At 41.5% G+C, this 25,374-nt stretch overlaps 1 protein-coding gene across 2 annotated transcripts in view; it reads left to right on the top strand.

Annotated features, from left to right (window-relative positions):
* wscd2 (WSC domain sialate O sulfotransferase 2) overlaps positions 1–25,374 on the top strand; it is a 44,269-nt gene that overhangs the window by 5,337 nt on the left and 13,558 nt on the right. The window contains exons 1-3 of one of the 2 annotated variants that reach the window (XM_086314304.1): positions 5,096–5,164; positions 20,229–21,133; positions 24,502–24,616. In XM_086314304.1, the coding sequence (XP_086170430.1) occupies positions 20,746–21,133; positions 24,502–24,616 (503 nt within the window). In that variant the 5' untranslated portion in view covers positions 5,096–5,164; positions 20,229–20,745. Of the gene's footprint in view, positions 1–5,095; positions 5,165–20,228; positions 21,134–24,501; positions 24,617–25,374 lie in introns of those variants that run through there. The other variant, XM_086314303.1, reaches the window with a different exon arrangement.

The raw sequence follows: 25,374 nt of genomic DNA, 5'->3' as shown, positions 1-25,374 counted from the left end.
TCAGCTCGAGTTTTCACTCGGTGCCTCACCGACTCCCAGTTCAGCCCCTCTCCTCAGTCAACTGGCAACTTAAACGCGATCTGGCTGCACTCAGACTCGGCTCAAAACACATTATTTTCAGTGTCAGGCTCTCGACTCTAGTGGTTCCCGGCCTCTTGAAGAAATTACTTTATGCAGTTATTCTGTGTTATTTCGTTAAGAAAACACTTGCCCTCGTGAATCCACACAAAACATCCTGGAATTGTTCAAGAAGCTCTCCTTTCATACGGTGACACTTCAGCTATTTATCCACAACTTTCAGCTGTTTATTTAGACTTCTCTGCTTGCATGCTAAGTAGTTTGCAGCATATGGGAATTCTGTTGTGTCATCTGAACAATTACTACTTAAATATGCTACAGATCAGGCTCTAATCAGTTCCTGCAGTCTCTTGTTTATTTGTTTTTGACCTAACACAGTATGAATGCATTATCACGTCTATTCTTTTAGAGATATCATCTCCACAACATTTCCCACATGCAGAGCAGTAAATGCAGAAACCATGAGAAGTAACCCAGCCTGGAAATGACTGCTCGAATGTTCAGCACTCTCCTGGATTAACTACAGGGCCTTTTAGAGGGGCTAATCGCTCTCTGTTTATTCCAGACCTTAAAGAATTCATAATCCAAAGTGCTCCATGATAAATCTTCGCCTCTGTGTTTTTTGTGTTTGTTTTGTTTTTGCTGTGTTCACAGCTTAGTCCGCAGACTTCAGTGGATTTATTTCTTCTAATGCACAGTCCCTTAGGGAGGTGGAGATAAAAACCAAAGCTCTTTGCACCACAAGAAGAAGAAGGAAGTGAGTAAATGTGTATTTGGGGCCCAGGTGAACTGAGAATTTAAATAAATGCAACTGCATGTTTGAAATGTGAGAATTTCCTTGGGAAAATTACTGAGCACCTCACTGTCGTCACGCAGTTGCTTCATAGACTTCCGTTTCTGTATCTCACATACTCAGTTGTAAACACAGGCAGCTCTCTTCTCTCTTCCTTTGCTTTAGAGATGTTGTTCCATGTTGCATCAGAGCAACAGTGAAGCACTACTCTATGTGCACATCATATTTTATTCATACAGGCTGCAGCACTGAGGCACGCTCCTTTCTGCGAGCCCAAAGCAAGCAGCTGTCAGAAATCCCCAGATACTGTAGCCATTTCTACGTCTACTGTAGCATAAGCCATTGGGAAAAACAAGAATCTCTAAGATATACTGGTCAGAGTGAAATTCATGAGACAGCGGGAGAAGATGGGTCTGACGAGCCCCTACCAACCTCATTTTAAATGAACCTGCTTCTGTTTCAACCCTCGAAGCAGAAGGGCTGTGTGCATGGGAGATACCAGCTTCTATCTTTTTTATTAGTCTCAAACAACACTTACATAACAATGCAATAGGAAACCACTGCCCTGAAATGCTCTGTCACTTTCAATAATACACAGTGCATCTTGTTATCAGAACAATACAACCCTGCACCACTGCGTCAGCATTAGGGCTGAACGATTATGGAAAATAATCTAATTGCGATTTTTTGCCCCAATATTGCGATTGCGATGCGATATGCGATTATTTTTTAAGGTATTTGTCTTCTGTATTATTAAACAAAGACAAGCAATACATCATATAGTATGGCCAATACTATATTACATTAATTTTAAACTGTTCTTTCCTGGAAGACAGACCTCTGTTATGATGACATGAGGTGATGCATGAATTGATGACTGACATTTTTATTTAACCTCTTCAATCACAACAGTATATTTGAACATACACAATAGTTTATTTTTAGCTTACAAACATCTGAGCATAAAGTGCTGACAAGGAACCCTGGTGTAAACATTAAAATGAAAGTCAGTACAATGTGCAGATTGCAGAAATATACATAAACAAAATCAGTGGCTTTACCACACTCAGTTTTTCGACATCTGTGAACTACTAGACAGTCATTCAATTAAAAAATAATATTAAATAAATAAAACTAATAAATAAAAAATACACACATCTTACTGATCTCTGCAGTCAGTAACATTACACATAAAGTGCAAACATAATAGCAATTGTATAAACACACACACAAACACGCCTTTAAAATTTAAAGGCGTGAAATTGGACGGTCTAGCCTTCTGATTAGCGTCACCGCTGTCTCGGTGGAGTTTAATAAACTCGGCCGTCTGCTTCTTGCTATCTAAAATATAACCAGACACTGGTGTAAATTCTCGACTGTCTCATACTTCTGTTTAATAAGTTTTCTGTTTGACGTTTAGTCAGCTGTGTGAAAACCAAGGAGGAACCCACCCGGGGGATTAATAGTTTTATTTTATCTAATCTAATAACTTTAATCTCAGCCAAACCGATTTACTCACGAACAAACAAAACACTGAAAAAAGCCCAACAATAACATTTTTAGGTTGTCTAAGTGACTTATATATTACGTTTAACCCGAGCAGCGAAACTCCGCGGTGATCTGAAAATGATGTGCCGGGAGTTGTGCCGTTCTCGGCCGCATCAGTAACCCTCGAGCTCCCGGCTAGCTGTCGAGCTGGTGGGTAGCAGACGCCTCTGAAAACGTCGAAGCACTTTTGCAAATATGGGATATCTTGATAAACCGAGCAGATATTTGATGTTTACACAACTACTTTCTCGCCTGAAAATATGTTAAAAGTTTATTTTGTGACCCAGAAAGATTAGTATGAGTAATTTTAAAACTTAGTAGCGGCCGCCATTGCTGGAAACTGGAGTTTGGCTGGGCCGCGCTATGAATTCTGGGATATGGTAGTAATTTGGACAGCCTTCGGCGCGTCGCTGTGACGTAATCGGTCTACAAATGCGGCCTCAGGAGGATGCAGCCCATGAATTGTATAATATAATCGCAGTATAATCGCAGCCTTTGCGGTTAGAAAATTGCACTTGATCATGTCGCGATATTATCGCAAATGCGATATATCGTTCAGCCCTAGCTCAGCATTTCTCAAACTTCCAAAGGTGCCATACAAGCGTCCTTTTATTTTTTCCTCTGTTTGTCCAGTATTATCATGCATAACTTGCTTACTTTGAATCTATTTATTTGAAACACATACATCTTTTATCATTATATTTTGGTTTTTTATAAACATTTTTTTCCATATTTTTGTTTGAGGGATATGTGAAGATTCATAATTACAGTATCCACAGGAAGTGGTCTTCTTTTTATTTCCCAGGCCACTCCTTTCCGGCCAAACAGTGTTTGGCATTTTGTCAGTATGCAGCAAAACCAAGATATCTGCAGATTTAAGTCAGATGGATTCTTTTTCAGCTTTACTTAGTTTGGTTTCCATTGTGTTAGTTTCTGTTTCTGTTATTTAGAAACCAGGAGACCTGATTTTGACTTGGTTTGTTTTCAATTTTGCACTTTGTACTTATTTATTTTCTTCATGGTTTTCTAAAGACAAATCCCGTTATTGCATTACATATATTCTTTGGGTTAATGCTGAAGTAAGATATGAAAACTCAAAGTGGGACAAAGCATCAACAATGCTTTTTCTTGCCAAAAATCAGTTTTGCAAGCATGCAAAACAAATTCCTGCATAATTTATTTTTGGTTCCTTGGAGTTATTTCTCGTGGCTTATACCAGATATGCACCGTAGAAGAATCACCGTATTTTGATTATCGTGAGCAGATTATTGTGAAAGCATTGTTTTGTGACTTACATTAACATTCTTAGCTGAAGCAAAGATTTATAATTGGAAATATAAAAATATGCGTGTTGGGGAGACAGCAGACTCTTAAATCCCTGCTGCCAATTTAGCAAAACGAATAAACCTCAACTCCTGTGAACCTGACCTCAACCTAAATCTTCACATAATTACCAAGTTGTCACCTTAAAATTTAAATAATTTATGTTATGGTAATTTTGTTGCACATCACAATAGTGTGGCACAACACTGCATTACCACACACAGACACAGACATGCACACACAAAGTTTAAGCTTTCTCTTTCTCTTCCTTTTCTTCAAAGGATTTGATTTTCAAAACAAAGCAGAATTTAGAGAAGGCAGATAGTCCTTGTCCTAAATTCTGTTCGATATTCTGCCAAATTACATTAAAGAAAAAGAAACTAATGAAAAGTTCTTAAGTAAAGGAAGTGCATATCTTAACATACTCCTACACAAAACCCACTTAGTTCCCCCCAGTCTTAAAATACGTGTGAATTTGACATGCACATTATCGCTGTGGTTATTATCAGTGTTCAGTCATGGGAATATTGAACTGACGGGACCAACAGCGAGGACATCAGAACATCAGCAACTTATCAACAACACCATCATTTGAATAAAAATAGAACGTAAAAGCAGCGAGGCCTCTAACAATCTTCATATCTAATTGGAAAAGATATGTTGACAGTAGGCCTCTGGTGCTGCTCGACCTTTTGCACGGAGATTTGCGCGATGCTGATGAGGCGCGCGGTTCACTACACATTTTGCGAGGCGTGCTTACAGAGCATCCTATTATATGTACGCTCTTCATGTTCCTCCAATGAATGCATCCAGACCACTGCCCTGCATAATTGTTCACACCGAACAGCTCATCAAAAACTGCTAAACAGCTTGTGTACAACAGCGCTCCACGACAGATGAGCAGACTGTTGTCATGCTATCCTTTCATTATCTTTTTTGTAAAGTAAAATAAAGTCAGTCGGTACGAGGCTGCTGTTATGTTCAGTGCAGATAAGTTGCTGTTTTGACACTCCACCAGTATGGGTGTCAGTTACTTGAGATTCTGCTGTGGGTTGTTTGTGTAGGTGGTAAATGCAATATAGACTTCTGCAATACTAGCGGCAGGAGAACATTTCTCCAGTGAAGTGAGAAAATAATTTTCAGTCATGATTCAAAACATATGCTTTGGCTGCATAAGCTTCTGCTCTGCTGGGGCAGCGGTCTGTGCAAACACTGTAAATTGAAAACATTGATGTTTTTTTCGTGGTTTATTTCAACATATATAACTACTCAACTGTCACTGCAATCTCATAAGGAACTTAGCTCAAGATGTTTGCTGTTTAACTTTTTAGAATTGCAAAACGGATCATTTCATCTGCTTTCTGGGAAAACGTATGCTTTTATGTAGTGGACTCCAGCTGAGTGCTTACAAAAGATTTTGAGGTACGTTTTGCATTTATTTGCTTCTCCTCCGCCATATATTTCCCAGAAAATGTCACACTTTTTACTTTACTAACTGGCACCTATTTAGGTTCAGATTTCATAGATAAAGTATATTATTAACAAATGCAATATAATGTATTTCTGCAGACACTGCAGATTAGCTTCTACATTAATCAGATGGAAGGGTGAAATGTAGCAAATAACAATGCAATAATATCACATTCATCATATATAATTTGTGTAATGATACTTGGAGAAATAGGAATGAGGGACGTTTTACATGCATTGAAATGTTAGGCAACAGACATGCTGGTGTAGTTTTTGCTCGCGCCGAAGAGAATGAGAATTTTCTTTAAATCTAAAAAGCACATAAAGTGACAGAATGAAGTGGAAAAATACCACATACCCGAGTCTTTTACAGAATCCTGTTGTTTGTTGAGCTTCATGCTGAGACAGCAGCTTGTAGTTTCAAGATTTTATATCTGCTGAAGTCATCCCAGCATGTGGTGCCATGGACAGGATCACCTTTTATAGTCCACACAGCTTGCTGAGTAACCTCTTTAATCATGTTGGGACTGTTCCAGACATATGTAGTACTCAAACGTCAAAGTCTTAATTTATTTAAAAAAAAAAATCTAATCAATAAATTTGAAATGATTTCTTTAGGTGACAACAGTTTCAGCTGCGTAGGGTTTAGACCACTGTGATTCCTCACAGGAACCAGAAAAGACTTCAGAATACAGGAAGTGAGATTTTGTTAATACCTATGGCGTAAAAACAAAAGTGTCTTCAGAGCGTTTGAAACCCACGTTAATGATTGTTTCGTTTAACGAGTATTTCCTGTCTGCTCTATTGTTCATTGTATTTGCGTAACAATAACAACAGTGTTCCTTTCATTTTCCCCTTGCTGTGGGAGGTGAGAGTGAAGAGCTGCAGAACAACAGTGCTGGAGGATCCAGCTCTTTGCTTAAAGACACTTCAGCAGAGTGGCTGCTCGTTGACATGGGAGCTTGAATGCGTGTCATACAGTGGAGGGTCTGTCTCCCCTCCTGCTGCACCACCAAGCACTCGACTGTTTTTCTGTTCTTACTCTGCCTAGCGGTCCAGAAGGAGCTGTGTGATACACAAGGACAGTTGTGTCAACATCTTCCTCAGGGAATAAGTTAAGCCGTACTCCATGAGTACGAGAGGATGCAGTTCGGATCATTACAAACGAAAGATGCTTCCTTTTGGTGTTTTTAGCACGAAAAGCGGTCAAACCTCTGATCTGCAGTAGTGATTCTGCTAAAAAAAAAAATTGAATTATGCATATTTGCACTTGTAAAGGGATAATTCAGCTTTTTTTCCTCATCTGTCAAATCTCTTTCATTTTTTTGTGGTCACTCGTGGGCAATAACATGTAAAAACATCTCCTGGCCAACCCAAGCCGGCACGGAAAACACGATGGCGAGCATATGCTTAGATGCACACGAGCTTAGATAACCACAAGCTTGCGTTGGCAGTTGTTTTATTCTGTCCGCTTGGTGAATGCAAATCCAATAGTCACTGTTCTTCCAGCTCTGTTTTTGGTAGTCCATTTATATGCTATAACTAATTGCTGCCAAAAACATGTGGGACTGAGGATCCAGAGCTCTCATCTCTTCTGAAACCCCGCATTTTATACACCCTCCACTCTTTCTGACCTCCTCCCAATGACTTATGTAGAGGTCTTTTTTTGCGAGATACAACTAAACTGCTAAGCCGATTCTAAGTAAGTCCCCTTTGTTGTTTCTACATTAAGTGGTCTTTAAATCAGAGATGAGCTCTAGCACTGCCGTTTCACTCAGCAAGAGGGAATAGCAGAAAACCGAATTGTGTTTGATCAACTGTCTTGGCAAAGACGGTGGATTATGTGCATCATGGACGAGTGCAGTGCTAACACTAACACAACATTTTATTTTGATAAATAAGTAACGAAGGCCTCTAAACCTTTTATGTTAGAACTCAGTGGACCACATAAACCCCACTTTGACCTTAAGTGGGCCGAACCAGTAAAACCCACATTTCTGTCAGTGTGTCACATGTTTAATTACATATTTAATCCCATTTAATATAAGACAAAGAAGAATAAAAAATAAAATAAAAAATGGTTATGTAGTAAATGCAGCACAAATAAATAAATTTGTAAAATTACAGAAAAAGTTCTGGCAGCTCATTGCCCAGAAAATCTCCTTTTTTCCCCTTTGTGGGCCCACTTTATTTCTATAATTTCTATGGTAGATAGTGAAAATAACAGGAACTTTCATGCTTTTTAATTGTAATTGTTTAGCAGGAAATGATGCCCTTCATCACATTTTCCAAAGGTTACCAGTGGGCCGGATTGGGGTCTTTGCCAGGCTTATTCTGGTCCCCTGGCCTTGTTTTTCACACTCCTGAGTGATGCTAGTGTTGTTGTCTGGCACTAAGCAGAGAATACAATTTAGCAGATTATTTATGCTCATTTCCCCTCAAAGTATAATTTTCCCAAACAAAAAAGAATTAAAGCTTTGAGCAGAGATGACGTGGTCCTCACTCTTTTATCCATATCGATGGCGCATTTCATGCTTTCAAGTGGAAGTCGGAATCTTGATTAAGGACATCAACAGTATAGCCATGTGTCCTGGAATCTAACTGGCTGTTGCGTAAACTTGTTACTTATCACTTCCTGTGCCCACTAGGTGGCATTACTGAGCATTCAGTAGTTACACTGTATGTCTTGCCGTATGTCATGTGTTGATCCCACAGTGGAAATCTAATGTGCAACAAATTTCATTCATGTAGGCCAGAGTATGTGCCGAGGGTGCTGAGATCCTTAAAATATTGAATCCTTATTTGTGATGCGCGTGCAAAACCCGTGAGTTTTCAAACATGTTTAGGCCCTCAAAAAAGTGATTTATTGTCATAAATAATAACAATAAATGGAGCAGATCCAATAAGTGGAGTAGAGCTTCAGCCATGCTAATATGTTTCCCACAAACAATGATGGTAACAGTGGGCACTAAATGAAGAGTACTCAAAAATCCAGCTCACAAATAGTAAACAGCTTCCCATAAATATTAATATGTTTGATAATGAGTGATACCAAATACAGATCAGGCAAATGCACGTTCATGAGTGCTGCAGCACTGCACTTTTCTAAAGTCTAAGCTCTTGCCTTGTTCTCTCTTAATAAATGACTACATTTTCTCTAGTGAATGAGTCTTGTGCTTTTAGATTAATTGTTGACTGTTGAAACGTTCCATTTTTCCACACGACTTTTCCCCTCCTTACCTCCAACACTCCTCCTCCTCCTCCTCCTCCTCTTCTTCCTCCTCACCAACTAAACATTTACTGAAAACCCTCCGCAATCCCCTCCTTAAGCGTATTGAAGCAGAGAGCGCTGAGATTCACAGCAGAGCTGAGCTTTGAGAATTCACTTTTAATTAAAGCAGAGATCCTGTGTGCTTAGAGAAGGTGCGAGAAGAGAAGTGGGGCAAAAAAAACAAAAAACCAAGCTCTTTTCCTTTTTTGAGAAAAAGCTACAGATACCCTGTAAGGTCCTGAATGAGGAGCTTTGTTAAGGTTGGATAGTGGAAGACATCATTTGATCTCCCATTGACAGCGCCTTCCCGCTGCAGAATAATTACTTCTTTTATGAAGCCATTAAAGAGAACCAATTCAAGTGATTGTTTCTCAAATGCCCGTCTATGTGGCCAACTGGGATCTGGGTGCTGCAGCTAGCGAGGGTGAGTCAGAAAGTCACACAGCAGGCATCTGGGATGTTTATCTCTGTTAGGAGCTTGCTGACACATTAATACCAGAACTGTCATTCGGTTGGCATCAAAAACATTTCCAGCTGTTCTCTCCCGAAATAGAGTCAAACAACTTACTTTTTCTTATTTCATTATTTTCTCCATTCTTTTAAATATACAGAAAATTTTGTGCTAATCCGGATTTTGGCTTTTTGCTCGTTCCTAATTGAACTCTGCTGCTTCGTGTCCGCAGTCACAATAGAGCTATTATTCTATCACTTCCACTTTGCTTTCACTGTATAAGTTGCTTATCACTCTGCTCTGGTGGAAATGTTCATGATCATCAGTGACTCTATTAAAGCTCTGCAGCTTAATGCTACTGTGGGCTAGTCAAAGGAGAGGATTACATTATTTTTAGACCCTTTAATTTACCTCTTCTTTTTCTGAGTAAAAGTCACCACTGAGCTTAATGGACCTGGAGTTTTATCAGGATTACAATGATGCCTTTTCCCTGCCATCCTGGGCTTAATTTTTAAGCTTTTGGGGGGGTTGTTCTTAAAATGTTTTCCTCTCATTGGTGCATTCAGCTCTCTCCAATAACAAATGTAATGCTGTTCATAATTACCACTGGCTTTTGGGGGAGGTTAACTAACCGGGCCAGGTAACAACACGAAGGAATACAGCGACTGCTTGTTTCAACATTGGCAAAGAAAAAGAAATGTCACGTACATGTTGAAATATCAAGCAGACGCTCTTTTCCTGAATTGAATAATTAACTTCTCAGTGTTGTTTTGGGGAAGATGAATGATTGTTGTCGTAGTGTCTCTCCGTAAACTTATGCTGATAAACTAATAATTAAGCAGTTAGATGATTCATAGTGATGCAGTGGTCGGGACTGAGTTTTCTCCAGGGCAGGATGTGATTTGACAAAGGTCGTATTTTACAATTATTATCTCTGATGAGAAAAAAAAGATGTGAGTGTGTGTGTGTCGTGTTTGTTAGCAGGCTTACCGTTTCCTTTCTTTTCGTCAGTGCTAAGATTAGTGCCCCAAATGTTTACGTGCTTGCAGTTGTGGGTTTAAGATGTAGTGATATATATTCTGTACATTCAGGTGGCTAACTCTGATCCAAATCCACAATTTGGTTGGATTATGAATGGAAAAATGGTCAGGAGTTTCACTTTAAAAACTGCTGAAAATGGCACATTTTCACCAATTCTTTTAATACTAGTTAATACTAATGCATCGATTTTTTGCTGGGAATGTGCAGGACAATGTGCAGAAAATGCCTTCATACTTTTATATGTGTCAGAACACCAACAATACCTGTTGAATCAATAAAATTAATTTCACTATAGGACGTAAGCTTTAATGTTTCAGCGTTAGAATAAATATATTAACTCAAAATAAACTTATTTTACGCTTTCTGCAGCATTCCTGTCCTGCCTTCCTTCAACATGGTTGCTGTTATATTTTTTGTAGTCTTCGTAGATTCTTTTTACCATTTAGTAGGCGGCACTCATTTTGTGTGGAAGATGAGTCATATGAGGTGTGAAATACCCCTTTTTAAGCGAGCACACAGAAACAGTTGATAACCACAGATGTGACACTGGTTATTGCCAACTGGATTTTTTTTTAAGCCAGCTAACCCTGAGAAAGCATGGCAGTGTTGAACTTCCGTCGTAATGTACCTCTCTGAATAAACAACATGCAGAAGCACAAGAGAAAGCACAAACCTCCCCCAAGGCAGCTCTCTGTCTGGGCAATATTTACATTTAAAGGACTTGCATTGTATTTTACATGTGTTCATTTTTTTATTTGTTCTCATTGAACTTACTTTAAGAGGTTTGTGGTGCAGTAAAAACAAGTGCACAGTGCAGGATTTTGTTAATTTGTCCTGTTCAAACCCATTTTCATGTACTTGAGATACTGAGTATAATTATTTTTTGTTTATGTGGCTATAGATATACATGTGTAGCCTTCATGTTTGGTAAAGGTTTTTGGTCACGTTTATCTTGTTTTCCAAAGATATTATACTTATTCAGGAACTTTGTACATGTATTCATATATATTATAACAAAATCACAAGAAAGTAACATGATATTTAACATCCTCATGTATGATTCCCTACATGCCTGTGTATTGTCAATACAAACAGTGGCAGTAAGAAACAAAGGCTATCTAAAAAGCTCTGCAGAGCATTATCATCAGTTTGATGTTTTAAATCCATCCATCCATCCTCTTCCGCTTTATCCGGGGCCGAGTCGTGGGCCCTGAAGTTGGAACACACCCTCCGGTCCCCCTTCTTAAAAATGGGGACCACCACCCTGGTCTGCCAGTCCACGTGTACTGCTCCTGATCTCCACGCAACATTGTAGAAGCGTGTCAGCCAGGACAGCCCTACAACGTCCAGAGCCTTCAGGAACTTGGGGCGGACCTCATCCACACCAGGGGCTCTCTGGTGCCTCTGTTTAACTGCCTCAGTGACCTCGCCCCCGGAAATTTGCTGGTCATCCCTCTCATTCCCAGCCTCTGCTTCCTCCTCGGAAGACGTGTCAGTGGGATTAAGGAAGTCCTCGAAGTATTCCTTCCACTGCTCGACAGTTTTCTCAGTCGAAGTGAGCAGCGCTCCGCCAGCACTATACACAGTGCAGGTAGAGCACCGCTTTCCTCTCCTGAGACGCCTGACGGTTTGCCAGAATCTCTTCGAGGCAGTCCAAAAGTCTTTTTCCATGGCCTCTCCGAACTCCTACCACACCCGAGTTTTTGCTTCTGCCCGAGCCGCATTCCACTTGGCCTGTCAGTACCTGTCAGCTCTTTCCGAAGTCCCACAGGCTAACCAAGCCCGATAAGCCCCCCTCACCTCTGGTGTCCACCATTTGGTTCGGGGTTACCACCACAACAGGCACCAACCATCTTGCAGCCGCAGCTCAATACAGCAGCGTCACACACCATTACTACGCGTTTAGGTGCACCGGGTCTGTCCAGCATCCTCCCCCGCCACCTGATCCAACTCACAACCAGGTGGTGATCAGTTGACAGCTCAGCCCCTCTCTTTACCCGAGTGTCCAGAACATATGGTCGCACGTCTGGTGATATGATTACAAAATCGATCATCGACCTGCGGCCTAGAGCGTCCTGGTGCCACGTGCACTTATGGACACTCTTATGTTCGAACAAGGTGTTTGTTATGGCCAAACTGTGATTTGCACAGAAGTCCAATAACAAAACACCGCTCAGGTTCAGATCAGGGAGGCCGTTCCTCCTAATTACGCCCCTCCAGGTCTTGCTGTCGTTACCCACGTGAGCATTGAAGTCTCCCAGCAGGACAACAGAGTCTCCAGGTGGAGCACCTTCCAGCACCCCACCCAGGGACTCTAAGAAGGCTGGGTACTCTGAACTGCCACTCGGCGCATAAGCGCAGGTGACAGTCAGGACCCGTTCCCCGAACCTAAGGCCCAGGGAACAAACCCTCTTGTCCACCGGGAAGAACCCCAACGTACAGGCAGCAAGCCGAGGGGATATTAGAATACCCACCCCAGCCCGCCGCCTCTCACCAGGGGCAACTCCTGACTGAGACAGAGTCCAGCCCCTCTCCAGGAGACTGGTTCCAGAGCCCAAGCCATGCGTAGAGGTGAGCCCGACTATATCTAGCCGGTACCTCTCAACGTCACGCACTAACTCAGGCTCCTTCCCCACCAGAGAGGTGACATTCCATGTCACAATTGCCAGTCTTGGTAGCCGGGAATCAGTCCGCCAGGGCCTCCACTCCTGGCCGCCGCCCGGCACACAATGCACCCGAACCCCTACGGCACCTCCTGCGGGTGGTGGGCCTGCGGGAGGATGGGCCCATGTCCCCTTTTCTGGCTGTGCCCGGCCGGGCCCCATGGACCAAGGCCCAAGACGCTCGCCCTCGGGCCTTGGGCCCAAGACGCTCGCCCTCGGGCCTTGGGCCTGGCTCCAGGGCGGGGCATAAGGGTCTTCTGAATCACTGTTTGTCTGGTCCCTCACCCAGGACCTATTTGCCATGGGAGACCCTACCAAGGGGCAAAAGCCCCCAGACAACATAGCCCCTGGGATCCCTGGGACACACAAACCCCTCCACCACGATAAGGTAGCGCTTCACGGAGTTTTAAATCCTATATGGTGCTATTCCATATGTTGACAATATTTGTAAATATTTGACAAATAAATCATTGAGTTGACCTTGAACTTTGGTGGATGAAAGCCAAATATTTGTGGATTATTAATCTGCTATCATCATTTATTTACACACATGCTGATTATGTCAGCCTGAAATATGCTCTCAATAATAAAAATGGTAGTGCTGGTCCTCTTGTAAACTTTGTATCCTCTTAAAACTTGGCTAACATATGCGTCGTGTCATCATTATTTCTGTCACGTAAACCTCTGCTGAACCTTACGGTCTGTGTTTACATTCATACACTAATCGGCTGCACATCATGGAACTTCTATAACTCAGAGCTTCAGAGCTTTTATCACAATGTTTAAGTTACATGTTACAGCGTGTCCGAAGGTTTGTTGCTCAAACCTAAAATGAAGTTAAACAGATAATTCTGAAAAAGTCTAAACACACGAAATCTAACAGCTTACATTATTCGCTTTTAAGCACGCCATCATCCCAAGTCAGTTTTAACACACTTTTAATCACACGTACTCAAATTCTGTCATACTTTTATCAGATAGTTCACATTTTTAAAAATATCCAGACATACAGAGGTTCTAGACAGACGAGCCAATAATAAGCAGCATGCATTACAAGGCAGCGCTGATAGTGGAGCATTATATTTAGAAACTTTATCACAGGATATGTTAAGTGATACTTTGAGGTGTCAGGAGCCTGCTGGATGTGATGGTTCCTAGTTATGTTGTTGGATTTGGGAGAAAGTTTAAAATTGAACCATTCGTAATAAAATGTTTGTGAGCAGAGTGCTTTACTTCATGGGATTTGTCGCCGTGCGGTGATTCTTGCATCTTTGCTGATGAGTTTCCTTGTGAGTGGCCACCACTAATGAAGTGTATTGGGCATTAAGCCAATCACTAATGTGAACACACAGTGAGATAAACACAGTTTTAATTAAAATGGCTTACAACAAGATGGGAAGCCAAAACTGTAGCACATACCACAGCAGCTTTTGCCAAACGCTAAAGGAAGAAAACTGCTTTGGCAGTATAATCCTGTTGTTACTCGACACAGTCATGTTCACACTCCAGTTTTCAGGGGTCATGCGCTCCTAAGAGTTGCCATCTGTGCTGAGCGAGCCACTTGAATCTCTTCTGCAGATCAGCAAAACTTTGGCAGTGGTTTATTTGAGCTTTCTCAGTTTTTACATGAGATGGATCTTTTTCTAGACTGCAGATGTCTTCCATAAAGTTTTCATTGAAAAACACCTAAAACCAATGTTGAAATAAACACATTTACACACTTTATGCTAAAGAGGAGCTCTCAATAACTCCTCTGCTTTGACATTTCATTCAGACCTGCAATAAGGCAACTTTGCAGCCGGATGAATGAGGAATCTGCGTGTAAAAACAAACATGCTTAGTAATGTCACCGGGGGAGGAATGCGATCTTTAGTTTGATGTGATTTGACAGTCATAGCTAATGTGCACTGGCAGGCCAAACACACCAGGAGAGCGGAAGGACGGGCCCCAGGGTGAGGGGAGGGTCAGGGCTGCTGCCGCTATCATTGTTAACCCCCTCTGCTGCTAAAGGAAAGAAGACGTCCCACAGAACGGCTCTTTTACAGGATGGGACTCGAAGTTGTACAAACAGGGACAAAGAGGGCATTAGAAGAAACCTCAAATGATTTCCCCTCCCAGTAATGCTGGCACCAGAGTCCTGATAACCTTTTCTTCCTGCCACTGTTGATATTGCTAGTTTCCATCACAGCAGTGTGTGTTTCCCTCGTGTGCAAACGCATTGTTAATGACTGTCCTTGCTTTTTATTTCCCCCCACTGCGGACTAAACACAACCTCGCTTTACCAAGCACTTGTTTTCCGGTATTTTTCCCATTTAAAAACTGTGGGAGGATATCATAGCTGATTCCGTACAGCTGATTTGCACTTCACGAACTGGTGAAAAGAACGAAAGCAAAGAAAATTGGCGACCTGGAAAGGATCTGCAGAATCATGTAACATAACTGGATGTTTTTTCTGCCTCTGTCATGACTAAGTATAACACGTCTAAAAACCAAATCTACTAAAGATCACATCTTGTTGGGTGTGAAATAACTTTTCTCTTCCTGTCCTGAATCAGAACCGTTATGCAAAATCAAGTATTGCATAACCACTCTAATAGAGCCTTTTTCCTGCTGGTGTCATCTCTGTCGCAGCATGGTTGTTTTTACGAGTCTTTAACTGCATAAAGTATTCTAACAATGTGGAGAGGCGGTTGCTCAGCTTATGGTCAGTTTAGCATGTGGGCGGTGTTTTGTTTATAGCTGTGAATGTGCATTTATTCAGTACATTTTACAGCAATAAAGTGTTTATGGACAATATTTGAATCTTTCATTGGGAACATGAAAATTGATGCTGAGCTGAGAGGATGAAAAGACTCTCAAACCCGATCTGTGCACTTCAGGTGATCAGCATCAACATTTAACAACCTGCAAACAAAGGCAGAGTAGAGCACAGATATTTTATTGCTGATTTCTTCCCATCGCTCCTTGTTTGAAGCCACCACTTGTCCGTGCTAGTTGACAGTTGTCTGTTTCTTGACTGTAGAGGTGAAACACTCATTCCTCTCCTTGCCCAACGAGTCCCATAGGAAGAATATTTATGGATTGACTTGTGGCGGCGTTTGCCTGCACCAAAAGCAAAGCTGGCCGTCCGCCTGCTTGCCAAAGATTAACTTTGACGTTTCCGTCCTGAAATCCTCTCTGATTAAATATTTGCTGGCTCATTTAATATGAATGTGAATTAATGGTCAGTCAGTGAGTTTGTGCCCACTCCACTGGAGTAATATCGGTGATCTGGCAAAAAAAAAAGACCTCCACAGCTCCTCCTGTCTCTTTTCTGTCTGCATTTCCTTTTTCTTCGTGTGTCTGTTTTATTCAATTCTGTTCTCCTATTTTCTCCCAGAAGAAAGGATGCGATTAACCAGAGGTGTGGACTCGAGTCACATGACTTGGACTCGAGTCAGACTCGAGTCATTAATTTTATGACTTTAGACTTGACTTGAAAAAATGTTCTAAGACTTGTGACTTGACTTGGACTTTTACACCAATGACTTGGGACTTGAATTGGACTTGAACCGGTTTACTTGAAAAGACTTGATATTTTACCCCAAATATAAAATTTAGCATGCATATTATATAGAGATTGAAAATGTGACGTCATTCACGGGTAGAACCGCAAAGGATTCTGGGAACTCGTGGCAAGCGGTACTAGCGCACGCAGGCTTTCAATTAAAATCAGTTATACAGCGATAAAAAGAAACACAAAAATGTCAAGAAGCTGTTGTATTATTAACTGCAATAGCCGGTCGCATGACAGCCACGGGAAGCCGACGGGTAAAGAGATCGGTTGTTATCGGATTACGTCGTTGAAGAGAAATTGTTCATGTTTCCGAAGTAACAAAGACGCGACGGATGGCCTGGATTGCAGCCATTCAAAGATCAAATATAACGTCCCAGAACACTCCAGCTCACATGTTAGTCTGCTCCAAGCATTTACACGAAGGTCAGTGTTTTGTAGTAGTTAATACGTCATTTTCATAACATAATTGGTGATATAGGTTACAAGCAAGTCTGGCGCTGAACAGAAATTGTGCTCCTTTATTTATTGTGCATAAATAGTGAATTGTCCTGACACAATATTGCGTTTCGCTTCTGTTATTATGGTACATTGACAAAAATATATACTTTTATTCACAGGATAAAACAGGTTTTTTGTATCACTAATTGCCCAGTACGATTACAGCATCCAATATTATTGTCACTGCTACATTTCTGTGATGGGTACCAGAAATTATTTCCACTACTAATTAATTACCGTTGAGCTCAAAGGTCCTATTAATAAACGGTTAAGGAATGTGTATTTATGACAACAATTTGTGAGACTGGTAAACTTATGATACGTACGATGGTCTTTCGTTCTACACGGTGCATTTCAAGGTCCTGTACCCATCCGTCGGTAAACTGTACCTGGGCTTGTTGCAGTGACCTGAAGTTACTAAACTTCATGAGTGTGTGCACTCACTCCAAGAACCGTATGATTATAAATATGCATATAAATATGCTACGATGAGATAGCTGACTTCATCTAACTAGCAAATGTTGTCCAGGCTACGTTGGTGATACAGTTTTTTTTAATGTGTATGATATTTTTGTCATGCGATTTTAAAGCTGGTCCTACAACCACATCCAAGAATAACATGCAGCTTATCTCAGAACTGTCGGTGAAAATTATTCTTGGAGCTAGGTTTAATTGAGCTGCATTTTAAAGATGTGCAATTTCACAATTTGTGTATATTTTCTAAGTTCACTATTTTGTCATGTGTTGAGAAAAACACAGATTTAAAAATTACATGGTCTAATATTTACATTTAGCATAACTGCAACATTATTTTTTCGTTTGTTTTTTTTAAAGACTCGAAAGGACTTGAAATTCAAAGTTTCAGACTTGTGACTTGACTCGGACTTTTACACCAGTGACTTGAGACTCGACTCTGACTTGCCTGACATTACTTGAGACTTGACTTGAGACTTGAGGATAAAGACTTGAGACTTACTTGAGACTTGCAAAACAATGACTTGGTCCCACCTCTGCGATTAACTAAGCTGCAAAGTACGGTGGGATCATACTTGGGGTCAGGGAGGTTAGCCAGTGTTATTTGGTCAGTCAGACCTTCACTTTTGTCTGAAATATCTCAGCAAATATTTATAATCTGACTCATTTTGTAAAGATTTTGCATCTAAATAGTGATCCTCTGACTTTTCCTGTGAAAAATTGAATATTTTACCATAAAAAAATCCACACAGACATATATTATATTAACATTAACTTGTGCTGGAACTGGCAGAGTTAGAGGCACAGTAAAGTGTGTACTTGCCTGTTTTTTAAACATGGGACTCATGTACCTGCAGCATGCATCCACACTTTTGTTACTGCAAATTAACCACAAGTAGAGCTCAGTTTCACTTTGGTAACTGGGGAGGGGGGACCATGAATTATTAACAGCAGTAATTATCCTTTGTGTGTGGTCCTGTCGTGTTCATGAGAGGGAGAGTGATTAGATGTCACACGTGTCCGTTTGCTCTCATAAATCCATTTACTATACGATTCAGTAGAGAACGCTGATTTTAAGCTGTGGCAAACGTAACAGCCCCACTCAAAACCCCCGTGGCCTTCAAGCAGCCTGATCTCAGGAAGGACCGGTGCAAATTATTAGACTTGTGTTTTTGTCTTCGGTGAGGTAGGGGTCGTAAGCATGATGTAATACGCAGTTTGATTTTCAACCGCATAACCCTGGCTTCGACATGATTCAGCGTCTCCTGGGCAAACAGTTTTCGGTTTGAAACAAACACCAGCTTGTTTAGCAGTCGCCGAGTCGTCCAGGAATATCTTTTCTCCATCGACCGGGAGCGAAACACTGACGCAGGAATGATAAATTATTGTGGCTACAATGTGGAGTTGGAGTGCAGGAGTCACTTTTCAACAGTGTTTATACAGCTGTTGAGGAATTATCTTACTGTGTAACTGCGTTATTGTGGAAAAGAGGTTGTTTCATGGGAATGAAAGGATGACATTTCAGGCACGTTTAAAGGAAGAGTTTATTATCGTACTTGTTTTCTTAGGGGATGGAAAAATTAACAGGCAGAAGCAGGCGTTTTTGTTTGTGTACAGATCAAACAATAAAGATGTTAATTAGGTTACAGACAAAGGAAATTAATGCATTTCCCCCAAATGTCAAACAGTTACTTAAATCTCTTGTGAATTTGTTTGTTCATACTCAGCGACTTGGCGCCATCAGAGATTTACTTCTAAGATGTTATTTTTCGGACATTTTTTGAAGCTCCATTGTTTGTTTTTGTGTCCTCGTAAAGCTGACGTGAACATGGCTGCAACATCTCAGAACGTCTCGTGTTTTTATCTGTGGAAGAGAGATCTGATCCTAAAAATGAACAAAATACACAATAATCAAGATGCGGAGAGACATCGGTAATGGAAGCCATCCTTACATCCAGGCAAAGTTTTGAGAGACGTCAAACAGGATGAGGGCCGTCTTTGTGTCAGGCTGAAGCACATGAATGTAATCTTTTTCTCCTTGAGGGTCCCAGAGTCTTCATAGACTACCGAGGGGAAAAGAAGAAGGGGAAGTGGGGGGGACTGCGGTGCCATTTAGGTTTCAGGTGACAAGTCTTCTGCAGATTTGTCCTGAGGCAGACAGACAGAAGAGTCACATGGGTGAGTGTCCCCTCAAATGTTCTGGAAAATTCCCTGACCTTGAGGAGTGTTGCGTTACACCATCCGACTGTAGCCTCTGGGGCTCGTCCCAGAACAGAGACTCCTTTGAGAGAATCTGCAGAGAGTTTGGAAAGTCGGGATACAGCCATCCCGAAACACACACAACCAAAATGGAGCAATCAGTAAATCTTGAACAGAATCATGAAAGCATGTGTTTTATGGATGACCACCCTTAATCTTCCAGATTTTTAACCTCTGCATTCTTTAAAAGATGCTTTTTGCTCTTTTTCTGTCATCTACACAAATGTCTTTAATTCCCACAAACTCCCACAGACAATAGATCTTAAAGAAAATGCTGCGGGGTAGAGCTTTGTTTTATTTTTTCCTGTCCTTTCTGCTTAGCTTAATTTATTAAAGATAATAAAGCACTCTGAGGCTTGTAGAGTTAATTTTTTATGACTGTTTGGCGCAACGGTTAAAAACAGAGTCGTTTCCAAGATACGTAATTGCTTTGAATCCTGTTATTTAATTTTCTGTGCTTGTCTTTGTTCCATCTGGTATTTCTGTTTGCTGTGAGTTTGACAGAAGAATGAAGATCGCTTGCATTGCATAACAAAGTTGAACTGCATGGACCAACAGTATTGTAAAGGAAATGCTTTAGTGTTCGGCTTCTGTGTCTTTTCTCGGATTGATTTGTAGCTTTTCAAGACGTTTTAGATCTGCCTTCTTTATCCTTTTGTAACCTGCACATGTTTTTTCTTCCACTCCACATGTGATGAAACTGACTCAGGTGTATGTTTATTCTCCCTGTGTGTGTGTGTGTGTGTGTGTGTGTGTGTGTGTGTGTGTGTGTGTGTGTGTGTGTGTGTGTGTCTTCACTGCAGATGGTGAGGCACGCCCTTTCTCTCCCGGATCATCTCAGTGAATAGCCGGCCGCACAGAGCTGAAAGGATCTCAGCTCAGCTGATAAATAAAACCCTCTTCCCTCCGCACAGTGTGGGAGAAAGTGCCACTGCGGTGCTGGTGTGGCATCTTTGTAGGCTGATAACTGAAGTGAAAGCAGCGTTTGAGCGATCATCTTTCACCTGGAGCCACTCACCTTTCAGGACGTGGCCCCAGAGCCGGCTGTCAGGGCAGGTCTGTCAGTGGGAGCAGAAAGAGATTCTCACAACCGGCAGAGCAGCACAGATGCAAGCAGCCTTCCTTACGAGACTGGAGATTTATCCACAAGGGAAAAGACATGTTATTTTTTGGGTGACCTTCATGCAGGTCTAAGACTTTTTCATTGACTTTTATCTTTGCTTTAGCTGGTGCCCAGTGGGGCTGTGTGTGGTGTTGACTCTTCATCTTTATGATTTTTCATCACTGGGCGAGTGTGTCTGAGTGGCTGGGAGAGCCAGCATGGCCAAGCCTCTGCTGAAGATACAGCGCTACTTCCGCAGGAAACCTGTGCGATTCTTCTCCCTCATCCTCCTCTACCTGACCGCCGGGAGCCTCGTTTTTTTGCACGCTGGCTTCGTCGGGGACAACGGTCCCGGAGCCCGAGGAGGCCGAGACTCTCTTATAGCTTCGGAGATGGGCAGCTGGGCTTCATCGGACACTCGGGGACTTGGCCTCATGAGTAGGGTGTTTAAGGAAAAACGGAGAAGTGGACGGAGGTTCGGTCCCCCTTGGATGAAGAAAACTAGACAGGAGGGCCTTGGGATGGTGGGCAGGGGGCGAGACTACACCAGCAACTGGAACCGCGCGCTGAAAGGACGCAATGCCAAAGACCTGGATGATGGAAGAGGTGGGTGAAAACCGCTGTTGCAGTTGTGCACTTTTTTTAGCTGGGGAGTTTTCCAAATAAACCATCTGAGCCACAACCTTTAGTTTCTTTTACATCTCAAAGCAAGTTAGCAAATGTCTCTTTTAAGCAGTTTTAAACAATATGGTTCAGTGGTTAGTCCTGTTCAGGGTGAACGCCGAGTCATGCATTATGTCAGCTGGGAGAGGCTCCATTTGTCATATATGGTACGCTGTTATCGCACTTTTCATTTAACTGCTTCATTTTTAACTCTTTTCAATATGTTGCATGAGAAAAATGCTAAATTGGCAACATAGCAGCAGCAGTGGTGCAAATGCTGAACTTTTTATTGCAGGCCCATTCATAATGGAAGCTCACTGGCATACTCACAAGCTGCTTTTGTCCCACTTTGTGCTAAAATGAAAGAGATCCCAAAAATTACAAACTGCTGCATCTTAATGACTCGACGCTACTAGCTGTAATTGGTCATGTGGGAGATCTCCTCAGAGTGGAGTGAGATGATAATTATAATTATGTCTTTTCTCCGGAATAAATCCTTTAAGGATCTCCCCGTCTCTGTGCTTCAGCTGTAGCTCCTTCACATGTTCTGCACATGCTCACATTTTGACTGATATGACAACAACCAGACGATTAGACGATTGTGGGATTAACCCCTTTATCTGGCTCATGTGCACAATCCCGTCTTAAAAGGTTTACATGTAAACTCAGTGCCAGCTTATTAAATCATAATGTGTTATGGAAACACTGGTGTAAGGCTGGGATGTGTCTACCTGCAGCTGACATCTCTGAGCTTGAACAGGACAAAGATCTTTTAAAATGAAACATGGACAAATTTGCTCCTGGCTCTGTTTTCTCTTCCTCCTCTCTGATTTTCGTATCGTGTCTATCACTTTCTTTGCTCTTGGATGAAGCACAAACATTTGAAAACGAAGTCAACAGTTCACATTTCTGCCATATGCATTTATTAAGTAAAAAACGACCCCTGTGTTGCTCCTATCTTCATGGCGAAACACAAGAGAAAACTATAAACTAGTTAAGTCCTTAAGAAAAAAGTAGTAACACCATTTTTTCCCCTCTTATGTTAACATGTAACATTTTACCCACAGTCGTTAGATAAGTGCAAGAAACTCAAAGAGCAACAGCGCCACGGAGGAAGAATACAAAACAGCATGAGTTCGAAACACTCGGGTGCCACTACTGAAAGCTAGAAACATTTTGCTCATCAATGGGAGTCCAGACACAGAAATATCACAATTTCACTGGTGAAATGTGAAGAGGCTTTACTCTCTCTGTAGCATGTTTTCAGCATCCGTGCCTCAATTACACTTCACAGCTCATCTCGTGTTACTACACTTTTGAACTCTTATTTAAATAAAAGGAATCTATATGGCAGTGAGAAGGTTTGTTAATGGGGAAAAAAGCACCTTTATGATGGAAATGCACGGTAGACTTGGAAATTAGAAGGTTAAGTCTCCTCAGAGTCGAGTGGAATTAAAGTTCAACTACCTGCTGTACAGGTGGGAACTTTTTTTACCTTTTATTTTGTATTTCAAAATATTATTCCTTTCGTGTTAAACCTGTAAAGCAGATTAATTGTCAGGTGACTTTTTGAGTGGTGCTTAAAAAAGAAATAATATTCCCGTATCGTTCAGCCAGCGAGAAATCCTCAGTCCGGCTGTGATAATCATCTGCTTCACGCACTGGCAGGGAGATAACTTCACTGGGAATGAGCACATGCTATCTGGCTGTTTCTATTTAATCATCTATAAAATCCTAAAATAGACACTTGAAAAAAAGCGTAAATAAACAGACAGATTTTGTTTAAACTACCTTTTAGTGATGTTGGTTCCTGTTTTTTTTTTCTCCAGAGAAGCTTTACAGCCAGGTGGGAGAGCTAAACTGCCATAAAGATGAAACATAAGTGTGAGGGACTGCTGCTCCATCTGTGCTATGTGTGCTATGACAACAGCAGAGTTCCCTCCTGATTTTTAACTCTGAGAAAGACTCCCAACATCTGTAAGCGTGAAGTGGGTCATAATCCCTGAGTCACAGCACAGTAACCTGCTGTGAATTCAAATTTAGACTATAAAACAATGCACAAGCGGTAATAACCTTTTTTTTTTTAGCTCCCTCTGCATTCAGAGGGAGCAAAGCAAACATGTTTACAATGTACACTCAGCCACCCCACGCCTCCACCCCCACGCCGCCCTTTTCTGAAACTCTAACCTCACGGGATTGCAGCCGAACGTGATGATAGAGTAATTAATAACCTCAAAGCTATCTTTTGCGCTCGTGCATCCAGCGCCACTCATTAATATGTAGTGTTTAAGAGCCTTTTGTCTTCCAAAGGTGGCTGTGTTTGGGTTAAGAGTTTTTCTCCCCTTCTCTTTTTACTCCAAATGTACTAATTCACCTTGGCTCTAAATTTAATTTGAAGGGAATATTGCGATAAGATGCAGACCACGGCGCATAAGCACATTTTTGCTGTGTGGGCCAATTGCACAGATGTATGCTGCACAAATAGACAACAGGAGTAGGCTGGAGAAAGGATATACTCGGAGCACTATGGAAAATGTGATTCACCAGCTGCAATGAGGTCATTTCGGAAGATGCTAAAATGATTGAAAACAATAATTGTATCAGTTGCATCTGCCATTTCATCCTTTACCTTCGTGTAATGCGAAGCAGAAGTGTGCTATTCAAAACAAGAGATGCTGTTTCATCAAATCTGCATTTGCCTCCATCAAAAAGCAGATTATTTTCCAGCTCAACAATAGGTAGATTACCATCCGCTGCAGTGCACAACATGCTGCTCAAATGCAGGCCTGTAGACCAGCACAATTAAGATAATGCAGGGGACTCTATGCTTTTCCCCCATTTAGTTATTAACAGAGGTTTAAAGGGGTGATAGCAGAGCACAGATGGTGAGAGGTTTGCTGGTAGGGTCTGTGTAGCCCGGTTAAACACGAGAACGTTGTTCTAATGAGAGGCAAGAAGCTGTTAGAGGGTCATTGTATGCCTCTGCAGAGGTTCACTAGAGCCCAGCCCCCACACACTTCTGAAAAATGCAGAGAGATGACTGCCACTACAGTTACAGGCCACTAGAAGGGGATATCTGTCTTTATAAATAAATAAAGCTTCTGCCCCAGTTTGGACTCCCATGTGCGATGTCACCACAGCGTGACGCTGTGTGTGAGGACTCTAATGTGGATAAAATTCACCTCTGACACTTCTGACAAAGGGTTTTGATTGCTCTGTATGAGCTGTTACGTTAGAAATGTAATCTTATGTACATATAAGTTATGTTTTCTCTGCACACACAACCAACTGTGTTTTCTTTCCTTTTTCAGCAAAGTACATCGGCTGCTACATTGATGACACTCAGAAAAGAGCTCTGAGAGGAGTTTCCTTTTTTGACTACAAAAAAATGACTGTATTTCGTTGCCAGGACAACTGTGCAGAAAGGTATGACAGTAGCAAACAACAAAAAAAATCATCCATTAGGCAAGTTAACCTTCTTTTTTTTGCTGTCTTTTGATTCCTACTGAGAAATTAAAAAAAAACCCTCCACTACAAAAGAGCTGAAGGGGAGATAAAAAAAACCTGCAGGAGATCAAAAGGTACTTTCCCATCGTAACTGAGCTAAAAAAGCAAAAAATAAATAAATGAAAGAGAGAGAAAAGCTCACGAGGAAAGATGCACAGCAGACCAAGCAAGATGACCTCCAGGCCCATTTGTGGCTGCGCACAGGCTCCCAATCGTATCACATTTTTATATCACATATAACAAATCCTTCACAGTTTTTGAGTTCCAGAGTTCATTCTTGACTCAACGTGACAGAATACATTTGCTTATGGTGTGAAAATGTTTGAAAATGCTCTTGGAATAGGCTAAAGTATGAGCCAGTGCTCCACCACAGACCACATGATATTTTAGGCATCCAAGTCCTCCCAACTTTGGATCTGCAGTTTCAAAAATACCCTTTTTCTATTTAATTGTGGTCATGGCACACAAACAACTTGCTGGAAGAACTTAACTGGGCTGCCCCTTCCTCGGCCTCCGTTCAGCTATGGCCACATTAATCTGTTACTGCGGCCCAGGGCAAAATGAGCTAACCGGACCATTAACCTCCCTGTTTGTGTACGTGAATAGTTTTCCTGTGCTTGAGTAGAACATTGAACACAACGTACAAAACGAAATGACACAAGCGACGTGATAAAGAC

This window comes from Aulonocara sp. 'chitande type north' Nkhata Bay, linkage group LG12 (assembly GCF_057382095.1).
Source record: "Aulonocara sp. 'chitande type north' Nkhata Bay isolate Kocher_YH1m ecotype deep benthic linkage group LG12, A_spYH_male_GT1.1, whole genome shotgun sequence".
NCBI classification, from domain to species: domain Eukaryota; kingdom Metazoa; phylum Chordata; class Actinopteri; order Cichliformes; family Cichlidae; genus Aulonocara; species Aulonocara sp. 'chitande type north' Nkhata Bay.
The sequence above is the reverse complement of the archived record's forward strand: the minus strand, read 5'-3'. Positions and strand labels throughout refer to the sequence as shown.